The sequence below is a fragment of the Pistacia vera genome, unplaced genomic scaffold (genome assembly GCF_008641045.1).
Source record: "Pistacia vera cultivar Batoury unplaced genomic scaffold, PisVer_v2 Contig218, whole genome shotgun sequence".
NCBI classification, from domain to species: Eukaryota; Viridiplantae; Streptophyta; class Magnoliopsida; order Sapindales; family Anacardiaceae; genus Pistacia; species Pistacia vera.
In genome coordinates, this window is record NW_022196022.1 from 676,463 (window position 1) to 692,892 (window position 16,430).

General features: G+C 36.6%; 1 protein-coding gene across 1 annotated transcript; it reads right to left on the bottom strand.

Annotated features, from left to right (window-relative positions):
* Nucleotides 1-260: 260 nt before the first annotated feature.
* On the bottom strand, nucleotides 261-2,529 carry LOC116130216 (beta-amyrin 28-monooxygenase-like). The gene is made up of 3 exons (XM_031415955.1): nucleotides 1,513-2,529; nucleotides 902-1,089; nucleotides 261-781 (listed from the first exon to the last, which is right to left on the bottom strand). Exons 1-3 carry the CDS (start codon nucleotides 2,459-2,461, stop codon nucleotides 476-478), a joined length of 1,443 nt encoding a protein of 480 aa, XP_031271815.1. The 5' UTR covers nucleotides 2,462-2,529; the 3' UTR covers nucleotides 261-475.
* Between the last annotated feature and the right edge of the window lie 13,901 nt (nucleotides 2,530-16,430).

Below are 16,430 nucleotides of genomic sequence, written 5' to 3' on the forward strand. Positions count from 1 at the left end.
TTCCAATTGACTTTTTTTTTTTTTTTTAATCTATTTTAACATATGGCATTTTCTTAAAACTTGAACTATTCGCTTGACTACTTTATATTATAGCTTAATTAACAACTTAATTATTGACATATATTCCTCTTTGAATGTTTCAAAATCAACAACTAAGATCAATGAGAGAGGCCATGGATTAATTCTTCGAGAAAATTAGTAGAACAATCACATGACAAATGTAGAAACTTAAATAATTAATAAAGAGGGTTGGAGCTTAATGGATACAAATAGATATGTGTTTATTCAAGAAAGAGACTAATTTGCACAGAAATGCTGAAATTAAGAAAGAAAGACAAGGCAAACTGTGCCTTTAATCTTGATCTAGGCAGCAACTTTAACTGCCTTATTATATGTATAAACTTACAACACTCTCACAGTTAATTATTATTAAGAAAGATACTGGAGCTGGCTAAGCCCTGGAAATGTCACATAATTAGTTAAGGTGTTCGTGAGGAATAAGGCGAATGGGAAGGTTTTTAGCTGGCACGGGCACTGGATTCAAAATTATTTTTTCATCAGGAATCAATTTCTTCCAGTTGAACCTTTTGACCACATTATGCACGAACACAAGTATCTCCAAACGTGCATATTCTTTTCCAGGGCACATTCTAGGTCCTCCTCCAAATGGAACATATGTGTATGGAGCTGGTCCATTCCCTTCAAATCTTGTTGGATCAAAATTTTCAGGCTCCGGGAAACATTCTGGATTCCTGTGTGTTGAATGTGCGTTCCAATACAACTACAAATATATATAATTAATTAATTCAGAAAACCATGTCAGTACGAAATTTTCTCTAACATATACATGGATGGACAACTGATGTGTCTACATATATATATGAATGTAGATTGAACTGACCTTCCAGCCCTTAGGAATGGAAAAACCATTTAAGGCAAAGTCACTAAGGGCTTCCCTGAAAGAACCCTGAAGTGGAGGAGATAGTCTCATAACTTCGCATGCAACATTCCATGAGTACTTCATTTTCTGAATGTCCTCCCAGTTCAACAACTCCCCTAGCTTTTTCGATTTTGCAATCTCCATTTGTTCTATAGATATATTTCACAAAATATAATTGTTAATTAATAGCAGATCAACAAGCCTTGGAATCATGGAAAAAAACTGTAATAACTATCTACTCCAAAGAAAATGTAACATAGGATATATAATTATCGATAGTATCACAAATAAAAAAGATGTATTATATAATTTCGTTGGATTTCTATTGTCAAATACTGAATACATCAAATCAAAGCTTTTTTTTTTAGTGTCATAAAGGTATGTCAATATACTTTAATGGTTTATTCTTATCAAATGCTAGCTGTTTACTTGATCTCCGTCGGTATTACACCAAAGCAGTTTTATCTCATTTGAAAGAAAACTTGTTTCCGGAATTTGTTGCCGCCATTTCTTGATTTACGGAAAATAATGAAAAAGAATAATAAGTGAATGAAATTGAAAAAATAACGTACCCTCTAAGACTTTATCGTATATGTGAGGAAGCTCAGCGAGATATTTGATGATGAAAGTAATGGCAACACTAGCTGTGTCGTGGCCACCAATCAACAAACCAAGAATTTTATCGGCTATGTCCAACTCATTCATGTGCCGACCATTTTCATCTGTTGCTTGTAGCATATGGGACAATATATCTTTCGGAGAGGTTTTATTTTGTGCAAGATCAATCTTCCTTTGCCTGATAACAGCTATCAACTCCTTCCTGACAAAATTTGAGGCCTTGATAGCACGGTTGAATAGAGTCCCTGGCAAATCTATAGGAAGAGAAAGGACTCCTGAAGCCAAAAGATCGAAAGGTTCAGCAAATTTTGCAACAAGCTCAGGATCATCGATGCTTAAGAAAACTTTGCATGCAACCCAAAAGGTATAACTCTTTGAAAGTGGGTACACTGTCACTTGTTCTTTCCCTTCCCAATCAGCCGCTAAATGCTTCTGTGCAATTGAATCCATCATATCTATATATCTCATTAAGGCCTCTGGCTTTAGAAAGTTTGGTAACATCTTCCTCAGATTCTTGGATTCTTCTTTGGAAGATGTTTGGGCTGTTGTAGGGAAGATCTTGTTAACTGAGTCGGGCCACCAGGCTGTGACAAGCTTATTCTCATTGGAGAACAAGAACTTGTTTAAAGCAGCACCACAAACAACAACGGTAGGTTCAGTGAAGATTGAAGTTTTGAAGATTTGAGAGGAGTATTTGGCTATTCTATCGAATATGAACTTCTCAGGATGACCCTTTCGGCCATTGCTGAGAAAATCAAGGCTCTCCCCTATGAATGGCAAACCCAAGTTGCCTGGAGGGAGGTTAGAGTAAGAAGATTTGGAATTATTGGAAAAGAGATAACGAAGAGATACAGCAACGAAGAGAGTAAAGAGGATTAGGCCACAAAGGAAGAAGAGCTCCATTGCTAATTTTGTTAAATATAATGTTGGTTATTAGCAGATCACTCTACTAGCTAGCTTTGATTGTTGATGAATCAAATGAGGTATATTATATAGGCAGAATTACAGTGGGAAATGTAGTAAAAGACATATATAACCAAATTTACTTAAACTAGTCCAAATCAATCAAGGGAAATGCGAAACATAATTTTAATCTATACCATGTTATATATGGTTGGGAAGTGATAGCTAGGCCAACCAAAACCCTTTTTAATAAACCCCTATTAAGATTATATTTATTAATAAAAAATTATTTATAAATATATCATAGTTTAATATCAAATTATCCACCTCTTCACATTTTCCTTTTCTAAAACTCTTTGGAAATTCTGTAACTCCTTGGAAAACCATGGACGTTTATCTTTCTTGTGTTGGGATATTGGGTTTAGAAAATGGTGGGACTATTTCGAAAAAATTAGTTCCTGAATATGTATGTACATCCTTAGTAAATATCATATATTTTTATATCAAGTAAAATTTTAAAAGAAACCCTTTTCATTTTAACCAAACCCTTTCCCGTGATCCTTGGCTTCTATTTTTCAAATACACAGCAGGCTTATCCCGGACAGGACCTAGAGTACTTACTTCCCTATACTGCGTAGAGTTTAAAAGAACAATTTTAAACATTTATATAATCTAATTTTAATTAATATATTGCATGTGTGCAGAGTTGTGGCCAAGATTTTTAGTGAGGGGGTTCAAAACATGCAAGTTGATAAATTTAAAATAAAATATATATTAAAGCCCCAAATCTTATAACTTAAGTTTTTCAAACAATTTCTACTAACCCAATAAAATTCAACTTATAAACCCATAAAAACTAGGGGTGTTTAAAAGAATCGGTCAAAACCGGAATCGATGGGTACTCGGGGTTTGGTTCCGGTTCCTACCCAAAACCGGCCTTTAACGAGTAGGTTTCCAAAAATCTTGAAATCAACACGATGTGGTTCCGATTCCGGTTCTTGCAGTCAAGAACCAGAACCAGAACCGAAAACTGAGACTAATATGAAATAACATAAGAGAGTGGGGAGGGTTTTGTAATTTTTCTATCATATATAAAACTTCAATTAGATTTTAGGGCAAACAAATTTTGAATTTGTGATTTTGCTGTCATATATAACATTAAAGAGTGGATGTTGTTAATTGTTATGTTACTTGTTTCATACGTTATGTAATTTCATCATTTTAATTTTGGAGTTTGTAATTTTGAATTTGTGAATTTTCAACAGATTATTATAATTTGTAATGTGAAATTCTTAGTTTCTAGTTTCCATAAAATTGAATTGGAGGTGGAAGGCCTAAAAGCTTTATAATGTATTTGTAATTTTATTTTTTCTTAGCAAGTGCTTTGGTCGGGGGGCGGGGCGGAGGGGGTGGTTTGGGGGGTTTTTATTAGTAAGTTTTTAAGGGTTTTTTTAATCATTTTATAAACTATTGGGGGTAAAGTAATTTTCCTGGGTACCCGGAAGCGAAACCGAAACTGTTGTTATAGGTTCCGGTTCTGAGTATCCAGGAACTGGAACCATTGGTTCCAGTTCCGGTTTCAAATTTCAGGAGCCATCGATTTCAGTTCTAGTTCCTTAAAAAAATATAGGGTATCTGGAATCAATCACCCCTAATGAAAACTCATTAAATCCAACTCTAAATATTAAGCAATTAACTAATATATCAAAATTAAACCAAATCCCCAAATCTCTACAACTTAGGATTTCATCAATTCTTTAAACCCATTTAAAATTAACTCAATAATTAACAAAAATTTATCAAACCCAACTTAAAACAACAATTAATTAATCCATACCTCAACATAAACAAGATTAAATCGAAACCCAAAATTTATAAATTTAATCTTCCAATTTCAAACTCATTTATTGAACTCAACAAAAACTCATAGTTCATGATCTTTCATCAATTAAGAAAGCAAAAGGAAAAGATTTTTAAGCAAAATAATAATAATAATAATAATAATAATAATAATAATAATAATAATAAGCATCATCTTACCTTATAACCTCCAAAGGAATAGTTTTTCTTGAGTAATCTAAGTAAAGGAAAAAGAAAATATGAGAGAGAAGGAGACGAAATGAAAAAAGAGAGAAAAGTGTTATAAAGTGTTAATTAATTCAAATTTTTGTAGGTCAAAATTGTAAATTCCATAATATATAAGGACTTTTTTATTTTTGCCAAAGTTGAGTGGGTTTAATTGAACCCACAATTGTGTATGTGGCTACGTGCCTGCATGTGTATAAGGAATGATATGTAGCAATTAGCTTAGTTGTTTCCTTGGGGTGACATTTTGCTAGCTTGGGGTTGGTTTCCTTGTTGTATCCCTTTCATTTTGGTCATTTTTTGTTGTAGGTTTTGGACTGCACTAGTGAGCGATCTTAGCATATCCATCATCTGTGTACTCTCTAGATTGGAGGTACATGCCTCCTGCTGGTTTACTTGCGACTCTGTGTGGTTCCCTGATTGACCTTCTTGATTGTTGGGACAACAATCAGGCTCTTGGATTCTTTGGTATGTGCCATGATTGCTATGTGGTGATTATAATTACTATCTGCCTTCCTTTTAGCGCCAAAATATTGTTAGGAAAATCCGCAACAACTTGTGATATTCAATTGATCTTGGTGGAACAGAATAAGATGTGTACATGATTAATGAAAATCAGCAAGAAATAAATTCAATTTAAATGAAGAAAGAATTAGAGATGGTTTTTGAAGTGGTTTGGCAATTTAGAATCAAACATACATCCATTGTTATGTTATTCCAATGTTTATGTAATAGTTACAAAGAAATTGTGTGTTGTTGCCTTACAATGATGGTCTCTCTCCTCTCAAGATTTGAACCTCCATTTTTTATGATTTTTCATGGGTTTTTTGTCCCTCTGGCATAATCGTTTAGGCCACCATCATGCTGATGTATTAAGTAGAATCTACCTCACATCATCCTTGACCTTCAGAACCTATCATCATTAGGTTTTTGTGGTGCAATAAAACTAGGAAAACTACATAGAAATCACTTTCCTAGTTCAACTCCAAGCTACACAGCTACTGAAATAGTTCATAGTGACTTTGGGGACCAGCACCAGTAGCTTCCTTAGAAGGTTTTAAATACCATTCATGTCATTGATGAAACAGTAGGTTCACCTGGATGTTTCCCTTAAGAAACAAAGCTGAAGTTCAGTCCACTTTCATCAAATTTCACCATTAGTTGAGAGGCAATGGCTATAAACTCAAAATCTTATAGTCTGATCAAGGAGAGAGTATAGGGGTCTAATACCCATCTTACCACTGCTTGAATCTAGCTTAGGCATCTTGTGCCTATGTCCACCAACAAATGGGAGAAGTGAGAGGAAGCATAGACATATAGCCGAAACAGGCCTGACCTTACTAGCCATGCAATCCATGCCTTTACCTTTTTGGTGGTGTGCTTTGATACTGCTGTGTTTCTATTAAGAATGCCTACCTCAATTTTGATTTTTTGTCCCCATATCAGGTTATGTAAGGTAGACTCCTATATATTCTGAGTTAAAAATTTTTGGTTTGTGCTTGTTTTCCATTCTTGAGAGTTTCCATAAACACAAGTGAATTCCATTTTTAAATGTGTTTTTCTGGATTATAGTGGAAGTATAAAGGTACAAAGTCTTAGTTAGAGGGAAAAATTTTATTACTCCTAATGTTCAGTTCAATGATTGGAGTTCCCTTTTGCTACTGGTTTTAGTCAACATTCGTCTAGTTCCTGTTCCTCTTTACTCAAAGCAGCAGTCTTCTAGTTCTCTCATTGTTTTCCTTTTGTTTTCATTCCCTTTTTAATGGTACAACCAGTAAAGTCTCTCTGCAGTGGAGTGCTGTTCCTATCTTTCCTCACTACTAACAAGTCAGCTCCTGTTCCTCATTGCAGGACTTGATAAATCTATACCCAGTCCATCTATTCCTAAACCATCTTATAAAATCAGTACCTCACTTTCAAATCTCATCTAACAACCCTGATACTTATACTCCTCATTACCTACTCCTATTCATTTCTATTCCACATACATTTCATTAGAATAGATCTATCTTGCTATCCTCTTCCAATTCCACGATTCAAAAGCTTTTATAATTCAGATTTTACACATCATCAGACACACACTGATCACTTCTGTTGTGACTTAACTCCATCACAGTGTCTTCAAACTGAATTTCCTACCTATGCACCTGAATCCTTTTCATCAGCCCCTTATAATCAACCATCATTCAATCTCTTATCACTAATTCACATCTTATCACCAGATCCAAAACCAAAACTTTACCCATTCCATCAGAATCTGTTCCAGTGAATGAAATACCTGCCCTTGCTTCTTCTGTCAACATAATAAACCACAAACCAACCTGTTACAGTGACTACAGCCTCTGACTTTGAACCACAAACCAAACCAGAACTCAACTCAACTACCGTGACCCTGGTCAGGTCTCACCTGTTAAACCTGAACCTGATACTGTGACTGAAGCTCTTGCTTGTGATGAGTGGAAAAGGCCATGCAAGATGAGTTGATGCTCTTAGTAGGAATGAAACTTGGAGTTTAGTCCCTCGCACTTCTGATATGAACATAGTTGGTAATAAGTGGGTGTTTCAAATTAAGTTTCACTGCTGATTGATCTCTCCAGAAGATAAGGCTAGACTAGTTGCTAAAGGATTTCAACAAACTCCTAGCTTAGATTATTTTGAAACTTTCAGCCTGTTGTTAAACAGCAACCATTCAAATATTTACATGGTTGTATTATGGTTGAGATATTCAACAAGTGGATGTGAACAATGCCTTCCTTAATGGTCATTTGAATGAAACAGTCTATATGAGACAACCAAAAGGGTTTGAGGTTCCTCACTATCTTCCCATGTTGTAACTTAACCAGGCTCTCTATGGTCTAAAAAAGCCCACGGGCCTGGTTTGACAAATTGAAACAAGTTTGGTCAGAAGGGATTTCAGATTCAAATCTGATTCCAGCTTGTCATTCTCCAAGAACCTCTCAAGTTTTATATGTTCTCATATAGTAGATGACATATTAATAAAGGTTCAAGTTCATCTAGAATTCAACAGCTTGTTCATGATTTAAACAGTCAATTTGCCTTGAAAACTCTTAGGGCTACCTATTTTTTGGGCTTAGAAGCAACCAGGTCAGTTGTGGGTCTACACTTAAAACAACTAAATATGTCCATGATTTGCTTGCAAAACTAAGATGCAAGGCACATGCCTGTCTACTCCCATGGCAATAGATACCAAATTATTTGCAACAGATAGTGAGTTATTAAAGACCCCAGCCTCTATAGAAGCACTATTGGAGTTCTACAATATGTACCTTAACAGGCTTGAATCAGTTTTACAGTAAACAAACTTAGTCAGTATCTTCAGGCTCCTAATGGGCTCTAATGGCAGGCGTGTAAGAGAGTCATAGGTATCTTAAAGGTACTCAATTCCATGGTCTGTGTTTGGACCAAACAACTCCCTTAGTGTTGAGTGCTATACGATGCAGATTGGGGAGGTAATTTAGATGATCGACGGTCTACTAGTGGATATTGTGTGTACCTAGGTCCTAATCTGGTTCAATGGAGTTCTCGTAAGCAAAAGTGGTGGCATTATCATCTACAGAGGCTGAATATAGAGCACTAGCCAAACAACAACTAAATTGGCCTGGGGGGGACAGTTATTTATGAAATAAGGGTATCTTTAAACACTTCTCCTTCATTTGGTGTGACAATGTGAGTGCTGGAGCTTTGGCATCAAATCCAGTTTTTCACGCAAGAAAAAAACAATGAGATTGATACTCACTATATACGTGACCAAGTTCTTGCAAAAAAGGTATTGTGCAATTGTTCCCACCAAGCTTCAAATTGTTGATATTCTGGCAAAAGCACTTTCATTAGTCAGTTCCAGGATTTGAAACAAAACTTGGTGTTGAGATCCCACTTCAGAGGTTACGTTGACAGTAATTCAGGATCATCTTAAATCTTAATGCAGTGTAACATTCTGCTAACATTGTATGCAAAAGCATTAGAAAATCTGTATGTGTTAAACTTCCATTGTGTTGCTATTTTGTGATGGTGTTGTGGTATGTTGATATGAATATGCTAACTGTATGCAGAAGCATCAGAAGAAGTGTTGTGTTTGAGCCACTGATGGTTTGCTGCTTTGAGTTGGGTTTGTGGTATGTGATAGATATGTTCTTGTTTTTTGGTTCGGAATGTTTGTTGCAGTATTGAATTGATGTTTTTGGTATGAGGATGGGAATACTAGAAATAAGTATTGATTGAAGTGCTGGTTGCAGTATAATAAGTGCATGTTGGTGCTCTATAGTGATAACTGTGGGGTGATGAGTGCAGAGTGTAAGTGTGAAGAAGTGAAGTGTTGAATGTGATGATGCTTGGTAAATGCTGGATGTTGTAGGAAATGCTGGATGGTAGTAGAATCTAGTAAGTGATGAATTTAGTAAGACCGTGTGACTGTTAGTAGGAAGCTAATGCTGGATGTTAGTACAATTAGTGTGATGGTGAATTTAAAAAGTGCAGAATGTGAAGAAGTTGAAGTGTTGAAATGAATTTAAAAAGTGCAGAATGTGAAGAATTTAGTAGTGTGATGGTGAATTTAAAAGTGCAGAATGTGAAGAAGTTGAACTGTTGAATGAGAAGTGTTGAATGTGATGAATTTAGTAAGATCTGGGATGTTAGTAGGAAATGTAATGCTGGATGTTGTAGAATCTAGTAGTGTGATGGTGAATTTAAAAAGTGCAGAATGTGAAGAAGTTGAAGTGTTGAATGTCATGAATTTAGTAAGATCTGCTGGATGTAGTTAGGAAATGCTAATGTTGGATGTTAGTAGAATCTAGTAGTGTGATAGTGATTTAAAAAGTGCAAGAAGGTTTAAAAAGTGCAGCTAGTAGTAGAAGCGTCTAGTCATGTTGGTAAATACTGGATGTTTGAAGAAACTTGGTGGTGTGGTGATGAGTCTAATTGGAAAGTGCAGGAGTAGTTCATTTATGTTAGTAAAAACAAGATAGTAGATGCAGTTTTTTTTTAGAAAAAGCAGGAAGTGCAGAAATGTCGAAGACAACAGACTGAAGTCTAGAAGCCAATTCAGTAAAAATGTTGAAGTATTCAGCAGCGTAGTCTAGTTTGAGGGGGAATGTTAGCCAGACTGAAAAGAGGGCAGTTTTGTAAAACTGTAACTCACAAAAGAAGCAATGACGTCGTTTTGAGAAGAGAACTTTACTCTTCTGTTTATCGTTGAAGCTGGGTTTATTCTATAGCATTTTGTTCTCTCTCTTTCTTGTATATAAAGAAACGAGTCATTGTAAAAGTGTATCTCTCAGAAAATTAATAATGAGTTCACGAATTCTCAGATTTTCTTTCAGGTCTAGTTTCTCAACCTATGTTCAGACAGGTTTAGTTCCCTGTCCAGCTCCCTTTATTAGCTCTGTTTCTTGTTCAATTGAGTTGAGTGATAGTAAATCATCTGAAACCCTAGCTAAAGAAAAGTTGAATCCAGCTTATGTAACTTGGAAACGAACTGATAAGTTCCTTGTTACTTGGCTTCCCGCTTCAATTTCTGCGTGCATGTTCACTCTTGTTGCAAAATGTCAGTTTGCGTCTGAAGTGTGGTTTAAACTAGAAGCTGAATTTGTAACTGAGTCAAAGGCCAGAGCCTTACATTTGAAGCATTTGCTTCAGATAACTCAAAAAGGCAATTTGAATATTCATGAGTACGTTAAGAAAATGAAAGGCATTGCTGAAAGTCTGTTTGCGAGTGGTCAACTGATCTCAAATGAAGATCTTCTTCAACATATCTGAGATGGTTTAGGTCCAGAATCTGACGCTGTTGTTGTTAATCTGACCTCTAGGGTAGAGTCTAAGGTTGATCCAATTACTTTGCAAGAGGCTCAGTTTTTGTTGCAAAAATATGAGTTGCAGCTTGATAGGTTTAACTCTATAGAGTTTCATGGAGGTTCGGTTAATGTAGCTTCTCTTGAGAATTCAAGTGGTCAAAATTAGGTGCCTATCACTTTTAAGGTTTCCTCTGCACCTACTAGTACTTCTGGTTTGGTCACAAATAGTCAGTCTCAACCGCAAGGCTTACCAAATCCTCCCATAGGATCTCAGAATTATCCTTAGTTCAGCTCGAATGATCCTGGATCAAACTTTGGACATTTTGGTGGAGATTCAAGCCACTTTTACTCTTCATACAGACCTGTATTTGGGAGAGGCAGAGGAAGAAGTAATGGCAGAGGCAACCTATTTGTCAAGTTTGCAGCAAAATTGGCCATACAGCAGCTCACTGTTATCACCGCTACAACTCCACTTACACTGGTATACCTCCTCAAAGTAACATGCCAGGACAAGGTGGTTCTGGTCCAGCTTTTTACAATTGATTTTATGGATCTCAGTTTGGAAATCAGCAGCATTATAACACTGGCAGTCCGTATAGTTCTTATTCTGGAAGTCAGCATGTTATTGTTCCCGCTAATGGATCCTATGATTCATCATCCCAGCCCACTATAAACTCCAACTTGCACAGTCAACAACAGCACACCAATCTGCAAGGCAAACCATCTTTTACTCATCAACAGCAAGGGTTTCATGTCCTTAGCCAGCAAAGTTCTTACCAAAATGCAATTCCCAACCAAGCTCCCAACCAAGCTTTTCTTGTGTCTAACCAGTCATTTTCCTGAAACCATTATCCTCAAACACACATGATTGTCCCAGTTACTACCCTTGTTGATCCAGCCTGGTACATGGATTCAGGAGCTACTGACCATGTTACTCTTGATCCTACTCAACTAATTTCCAACAGAACCTATGATGGAGTTGAGCAACTACAAGTTGGTAACGGTGAGTCTCTCCATATATCTCATATAGGCTCCACTTTATTTCCCAATTCATTTCATTCTAAGTGCTAACATTTGCGCAATGTGTTGTGTGTTCCTAGAATAACTAAAAATCTCCTTAGTATTTCTAGATTCACTAAAGATAATCAAGTAACTGTGGAATTTGACTCTGATTGTTGTGTTGTTAAGGACAAGGCTACCAAGGCAGTGTTACTGTAGGGAGGACTTAAGGCTGGTCTGTACCAATTGCACATACCTTCTTGCTTCTCCTCTGGTTACACTTCTGGTGGTCTAGAAAAGAGAGATGCTTTGAGTTCTAGGTTTTGTAATACTTTGGTTTCAAATAAGTCAGTAGGTACTAATAGTCAGTATAGTTGTAGTTTGCCCCAGTCTGTTAGTTCTCTGAATGATTTTCAAGATGCTAATGCCAACTGTAATATACTGACTAGCAGTCCAATAAATGTTGTTGTTAATCAGAATCATGGGCTGCAAGATCCACAATTATTTTGTAGTACTCAAAGTCCTGTCTCATATGCAAATGATTGTACTCCTGATTTCATTAATAAGACACAATGTTTGGAACACTCTGGTTTAAACTCTGTTAATTCGGTATCTGGAATGTTTGTTTCTACTGCTGCTATTTCTGATATTCCTGCAAATAATAATAACATCTCTGATTTGGTTGATAGTTCTGATAGAATTTCTGATAATACTCCTGCTTTTGATGATTATCCTAGTCTGAACAAATCTAATTCTGATTCTGTTCTGCATATTGCTTCTGTTGCAAATCCTGCTTCCATGTTTAATGTTGTTGAAAATTCTATGGTTGATGCTAATGTAAATTCTACTTCTGTGTTGAATGATAATGCACATGCTGCTTCTGTGGTTGCTGCTAGTGCAAATCCTGTGGTTCATGTTGATGAAAATTCAGCTATGTCTAAATCTCTTGTTCATAATGCTACAATTAGACAATCTGACACATACCACAATCATCCTATAACAAATCATCTTACAGTTTTTCAGGCTAGTAATACTAGGAACAATGCCCTGTCCCTCTGGCATAATCGTTTAGGCCACCATCATGCTGATGTATTAAGTAGAATCTTACCTCACATTCATCCTTGACCTTCAGAACCTATTTCATCATTAGGTTTTTGTGATGCATGTAAACTAGGAAAACTACATAGAAATCACTTTCCTAGTTCAACCTCCAAAGCTACACAACTACTTGAAATAGTTCATAGTGACATTTGGGGACCAGCACCAGTAGCTTCCTTAGAAGGTTTTAAATACTACATTCATGTCATTGATGACTACAGTAGGTTCACCTGGATGTTTCCCTTAAGAACCAAAGCTGAAGTTCAGTCCACTTTCATCAAATTTCACCATTTAGTTGAGAGACAATGGCTATAAACTCAAAATCTTATAGTCTGATCAAGGAAGAGAGTATAGGGGTCTAATACCTTATCTTACCACTGCTTGAATCTAGCTTAGGCATTCTTGTGCCTATGTCCACCAACAAAATGGGAGAAGTGAGAGGAAGCATAGACATATAGCCGAAACAGGCCTGACCTTACTAGCCATGCATCCATGCCTTTACATTTTTGGTGGTGTGCATTTGATACTGCTGTGTTTCTTATTAATAGAATGCCTACCTCAATTTTGAATTTTTTGTCCCCATATCAGGTTATGTACGGTAGACCTCCTATATATTCTGAGTTAAAAATTTTTGGTTGTGCTTGTTTTCCATTCTTGAGAGATTTCCATAAACACAAGTTGAATTTCCATTCTTCTAAATGTGTTTTTCTGGATTATAGTGTAAGTCATAAAGGTTACAAATGTCTTAGTTTAGAGGGAAAAATTTTCATTACTCCTAATGTTCAGTTCAATGAATTGGAGTTCCCTTTTGCTACTGGTTTTAGTCAACATTCGTCTAGTTCCTGTTCCTCTTTACTCAAAGCAGCAGTCCCTTCTAGTTCCTCTACTTGTTTTCCTTTTGTTTCTATTCCCTTTTCTAATGGTACAACCAGTAAAGTCTCCTCTGCAGTGGACTGTTCTGTTCCTAATCCTTTCCTCACTACTAACAAGTCAGCTCCTAGTTCCTCATTGCAGGACATTGATAAATCTATACCCAGTCCATCTATTCCTAAACCATCTTATAAAATCAGTACCTCACTTTCAAATACTCCATCTAACAACCCTGATACTTATACTTCCTCATTACCTACTCCTATTCCATCTTCTATTCCACATACATTTCCATTAGAAATAGATCTATCTTGCTATCCTCTTCCCAATTCCACGATTCAAAAGCCTTTTATACCTTCAGATTATACACAATCAGTCCAGACACACACTGATCACTCTCTTGTTGTTGACTTAACTCCATCACAGTGTCTTCAAACTGAATTTCCTACCTATGCACCTGAATCCTTTTCATCAGCCCCTTATAATCAACCTATCATTCAATCTCTTATCACTAATTCACATCTTATGCTCACCAGATCCAAAACCAAAACTTTACCCATTCCATCAGAATCTGTTCCAGTGAATGAAATACCTGCCCTTGCTTCTTCTGTCAACCATAATCAACCCACAAACCAACCTGTTACAGTGACTACAGCCTCTGACTTTGAACCCACAAACCAAACCAGCAACTCAATCTCAACTACCGTGACCCTGGTCAGGTCCTCACCTGTTAAACCTGAACCTGATACTGTGACTGAAGCTCTTGCTTGTGATGAGTGGAAAAAGGCCATGCAAGATGAGTTTGATGCTCTTAGTAGGAATGAAACTTGGAGTTTAGTCCCTCGCACTTCTGATATGAACATAGTTGGTAATAAGTGGGTGTTTCAAATTAAGTTTCATGCTGATTGATCTCTCCAGAAGTATAAGGCTAGACTAGTTGCTAAAGGATTTCAACAAACTCCTAGCTTAGATTATTTTGAAACTTTCAGCCTCGTTGTTAAACCAGCAACCATTCAAATCATTTTCACATTGGTTGTCACTTATGGTTGAGATATTCAACAAGTGGATGTGAACAATGCCTTCCTTAATGGTCATTTGAATGAAACAGTCTATATGAGACAACCAAAAGGGTTTGAGGTTCCTCACTTATCTTCCCATGTTTGTAAACTTAACAAGGCTCTCTATGGTCTTAAACAAGCCCCACGGGCCTGGTTTGACAAATTGAAACAAGCTTTGGTTCAGAAGGGATTTCAGAATTCAATATCTGATTCCAACTTGTTCATTCTCAAGGAAAACTCTCAAGTTTTATATGTTCTCATATATGTAGATGACATATTAATAACTGGTTCAAGTTCATCTAGAATTCAACAGCTTGTTCATGATTTAAACAGTCAATTTGCCTTGAAAACTCTTAGGGCTGTCACATATTTTTTGGGCTTAGAAGCAACCAGGTCAGTTGTGGGTCTACACTTAAAACAAACTAAATATGTCCATGATTTGCTTGTCAAAACTAAGATGCAAGAGGCACATGCCTGTCCTACTCCCATGGCAATAGATACCAAATTATTTGCAACAGATAGTGAGTTATTTAAAGACCCCAGCCTCTATAGAAGCACTATTGGAGTTCTACAATATGTCACCTTAACCAGGCTTGATATCAGTTTTACAGTAAACAAACTTAGTCAGTATCTTCAGGCTCCTACTGAGCTCTAATGGCAGGCGTGTAAGAGAGTCCTAAGGTATCTTAAAGGTACTCAATTCCATGGTCTGCTGTTTGGACCAACAACCTCCCTTAGTGTTGAGTGCTATACCGATGCAGATTGGGGAGGTAATTTAGATGATCGACGGTCTACTAGTGGATATTGTGTGTACCTAGGTCCTAATCTGGTTCAATGGAGTTCTCGTAAGCAAAAAGTGGTGGCATTATCATCTACAGAGGCTGAATATAGAGCACTAGCCCAAACAACAACTAAATTGGCCTGGGTGGACAGTTTATTTACTGAAATAGGGGTGTCTTTAAACACTTGTCCTGTCATTTGGTGTGACAATGTGAGTGCTGGAGCTTTGGCATCAAATCCAGTTTTTCACGCAAGAACAAAACATATTGACATTGATACTCACTACATACGTGATCAAGTTCTTGCAAAAAAGGTTATTGTGCAATATGTTCCCACCAAACTTCAAATTGTTGATATTCTGACAAAAGCACTTTCCATCAGTTAGTTCCAGGATTTGAAACACAAACTCTATGTTGTTGAGATCCCACATTCAGAGGTTACAGTTGACAGTAATTCAGGATCATCTTAAATCTCTAATGCAGTGTAACATTCTGCTAACATTGTATGCAAAAGCATTAGAAAATCTGCTATGTGTTAAACTTCCATTGTGTTGCTATTTTGTGATGGTGTTTGTGGTATGTTGATATGAATACTGCTAACTGTATGCAGAAGCATCAGAAGAAGTGTTGTGTTTGAGCCACTGATGGTTTGCTGCTTTTGAGTTGGTGTTTGTGGTATGTTGATATGACTATTGTTTTCTTGTTGTTCGGAATGTTGTTTGCACCCTGTTACGCCAAGACTGAAAAGAGGGCAGTTTTGTAAAACTGCAACTCCACAAGAAGCAACGGCGTCGTTTTGAGAAGAGTACTTTACTCTTCTGTTTATCGTTGAAGCTGGGTTTATTCTGCAGCATTTTGTTCCTCTCTTTCTTTGTATATAAGAAATGATCATTGATTTCTTAGAAATAATAATAAAGTTCACGAATTCTTAGATTTTTCTTTTCAGTTCTTTAGTTTCTCATGGTATCAGACTAAGACAAGCGTCAACGGCAGATCTGACAAGTGATTTTCGTTTTTTTTTTTTTTTTTTTTTTTTTGGCGTCAATGGAGAAAATGCAAGTGTTTCACAAATCCTCAGCTCTCAATTTTTTCGTCAAGTCTTCAGGTCTCACTCCCAAACTGCAGAGAACACTACACTATAATATCCGTTTTTCGGCATCGCAAGTCTCCTTCACTGATAGAGCTCATGACTTGAAGAACATTTGACAGGTTTAGTTCCCTGTCCAGCTCCCTTATTAGCTCTGTTTCTTGTTCAATTGAGTTGAGTGATAGT

Bases quoted from the DNA above. Each gene is read 5' to 3' on its own strand.
- LOC116130216 (XM_031415955.1), bottom strand. From the start codon at position 2,461: ATGGAGCTCTTCTTCCTTTGTGGCCTAATCCTCTTTACTCTCTTCGTT. The intron at 1,090-1,512 runs GTACGTTATTTT...ATATATCTATAG, and splicing joins ATACGATAAAGTCTTAGAGG to AACAAATGGAGATTGCAAAA. The intron at 782-901 runs GTCAGTTCAATC...ATATATTTGTAG, and splicing joins CCATTCCTAAGGGCTGGAAG to TTGTATTGGAACGCACATTC.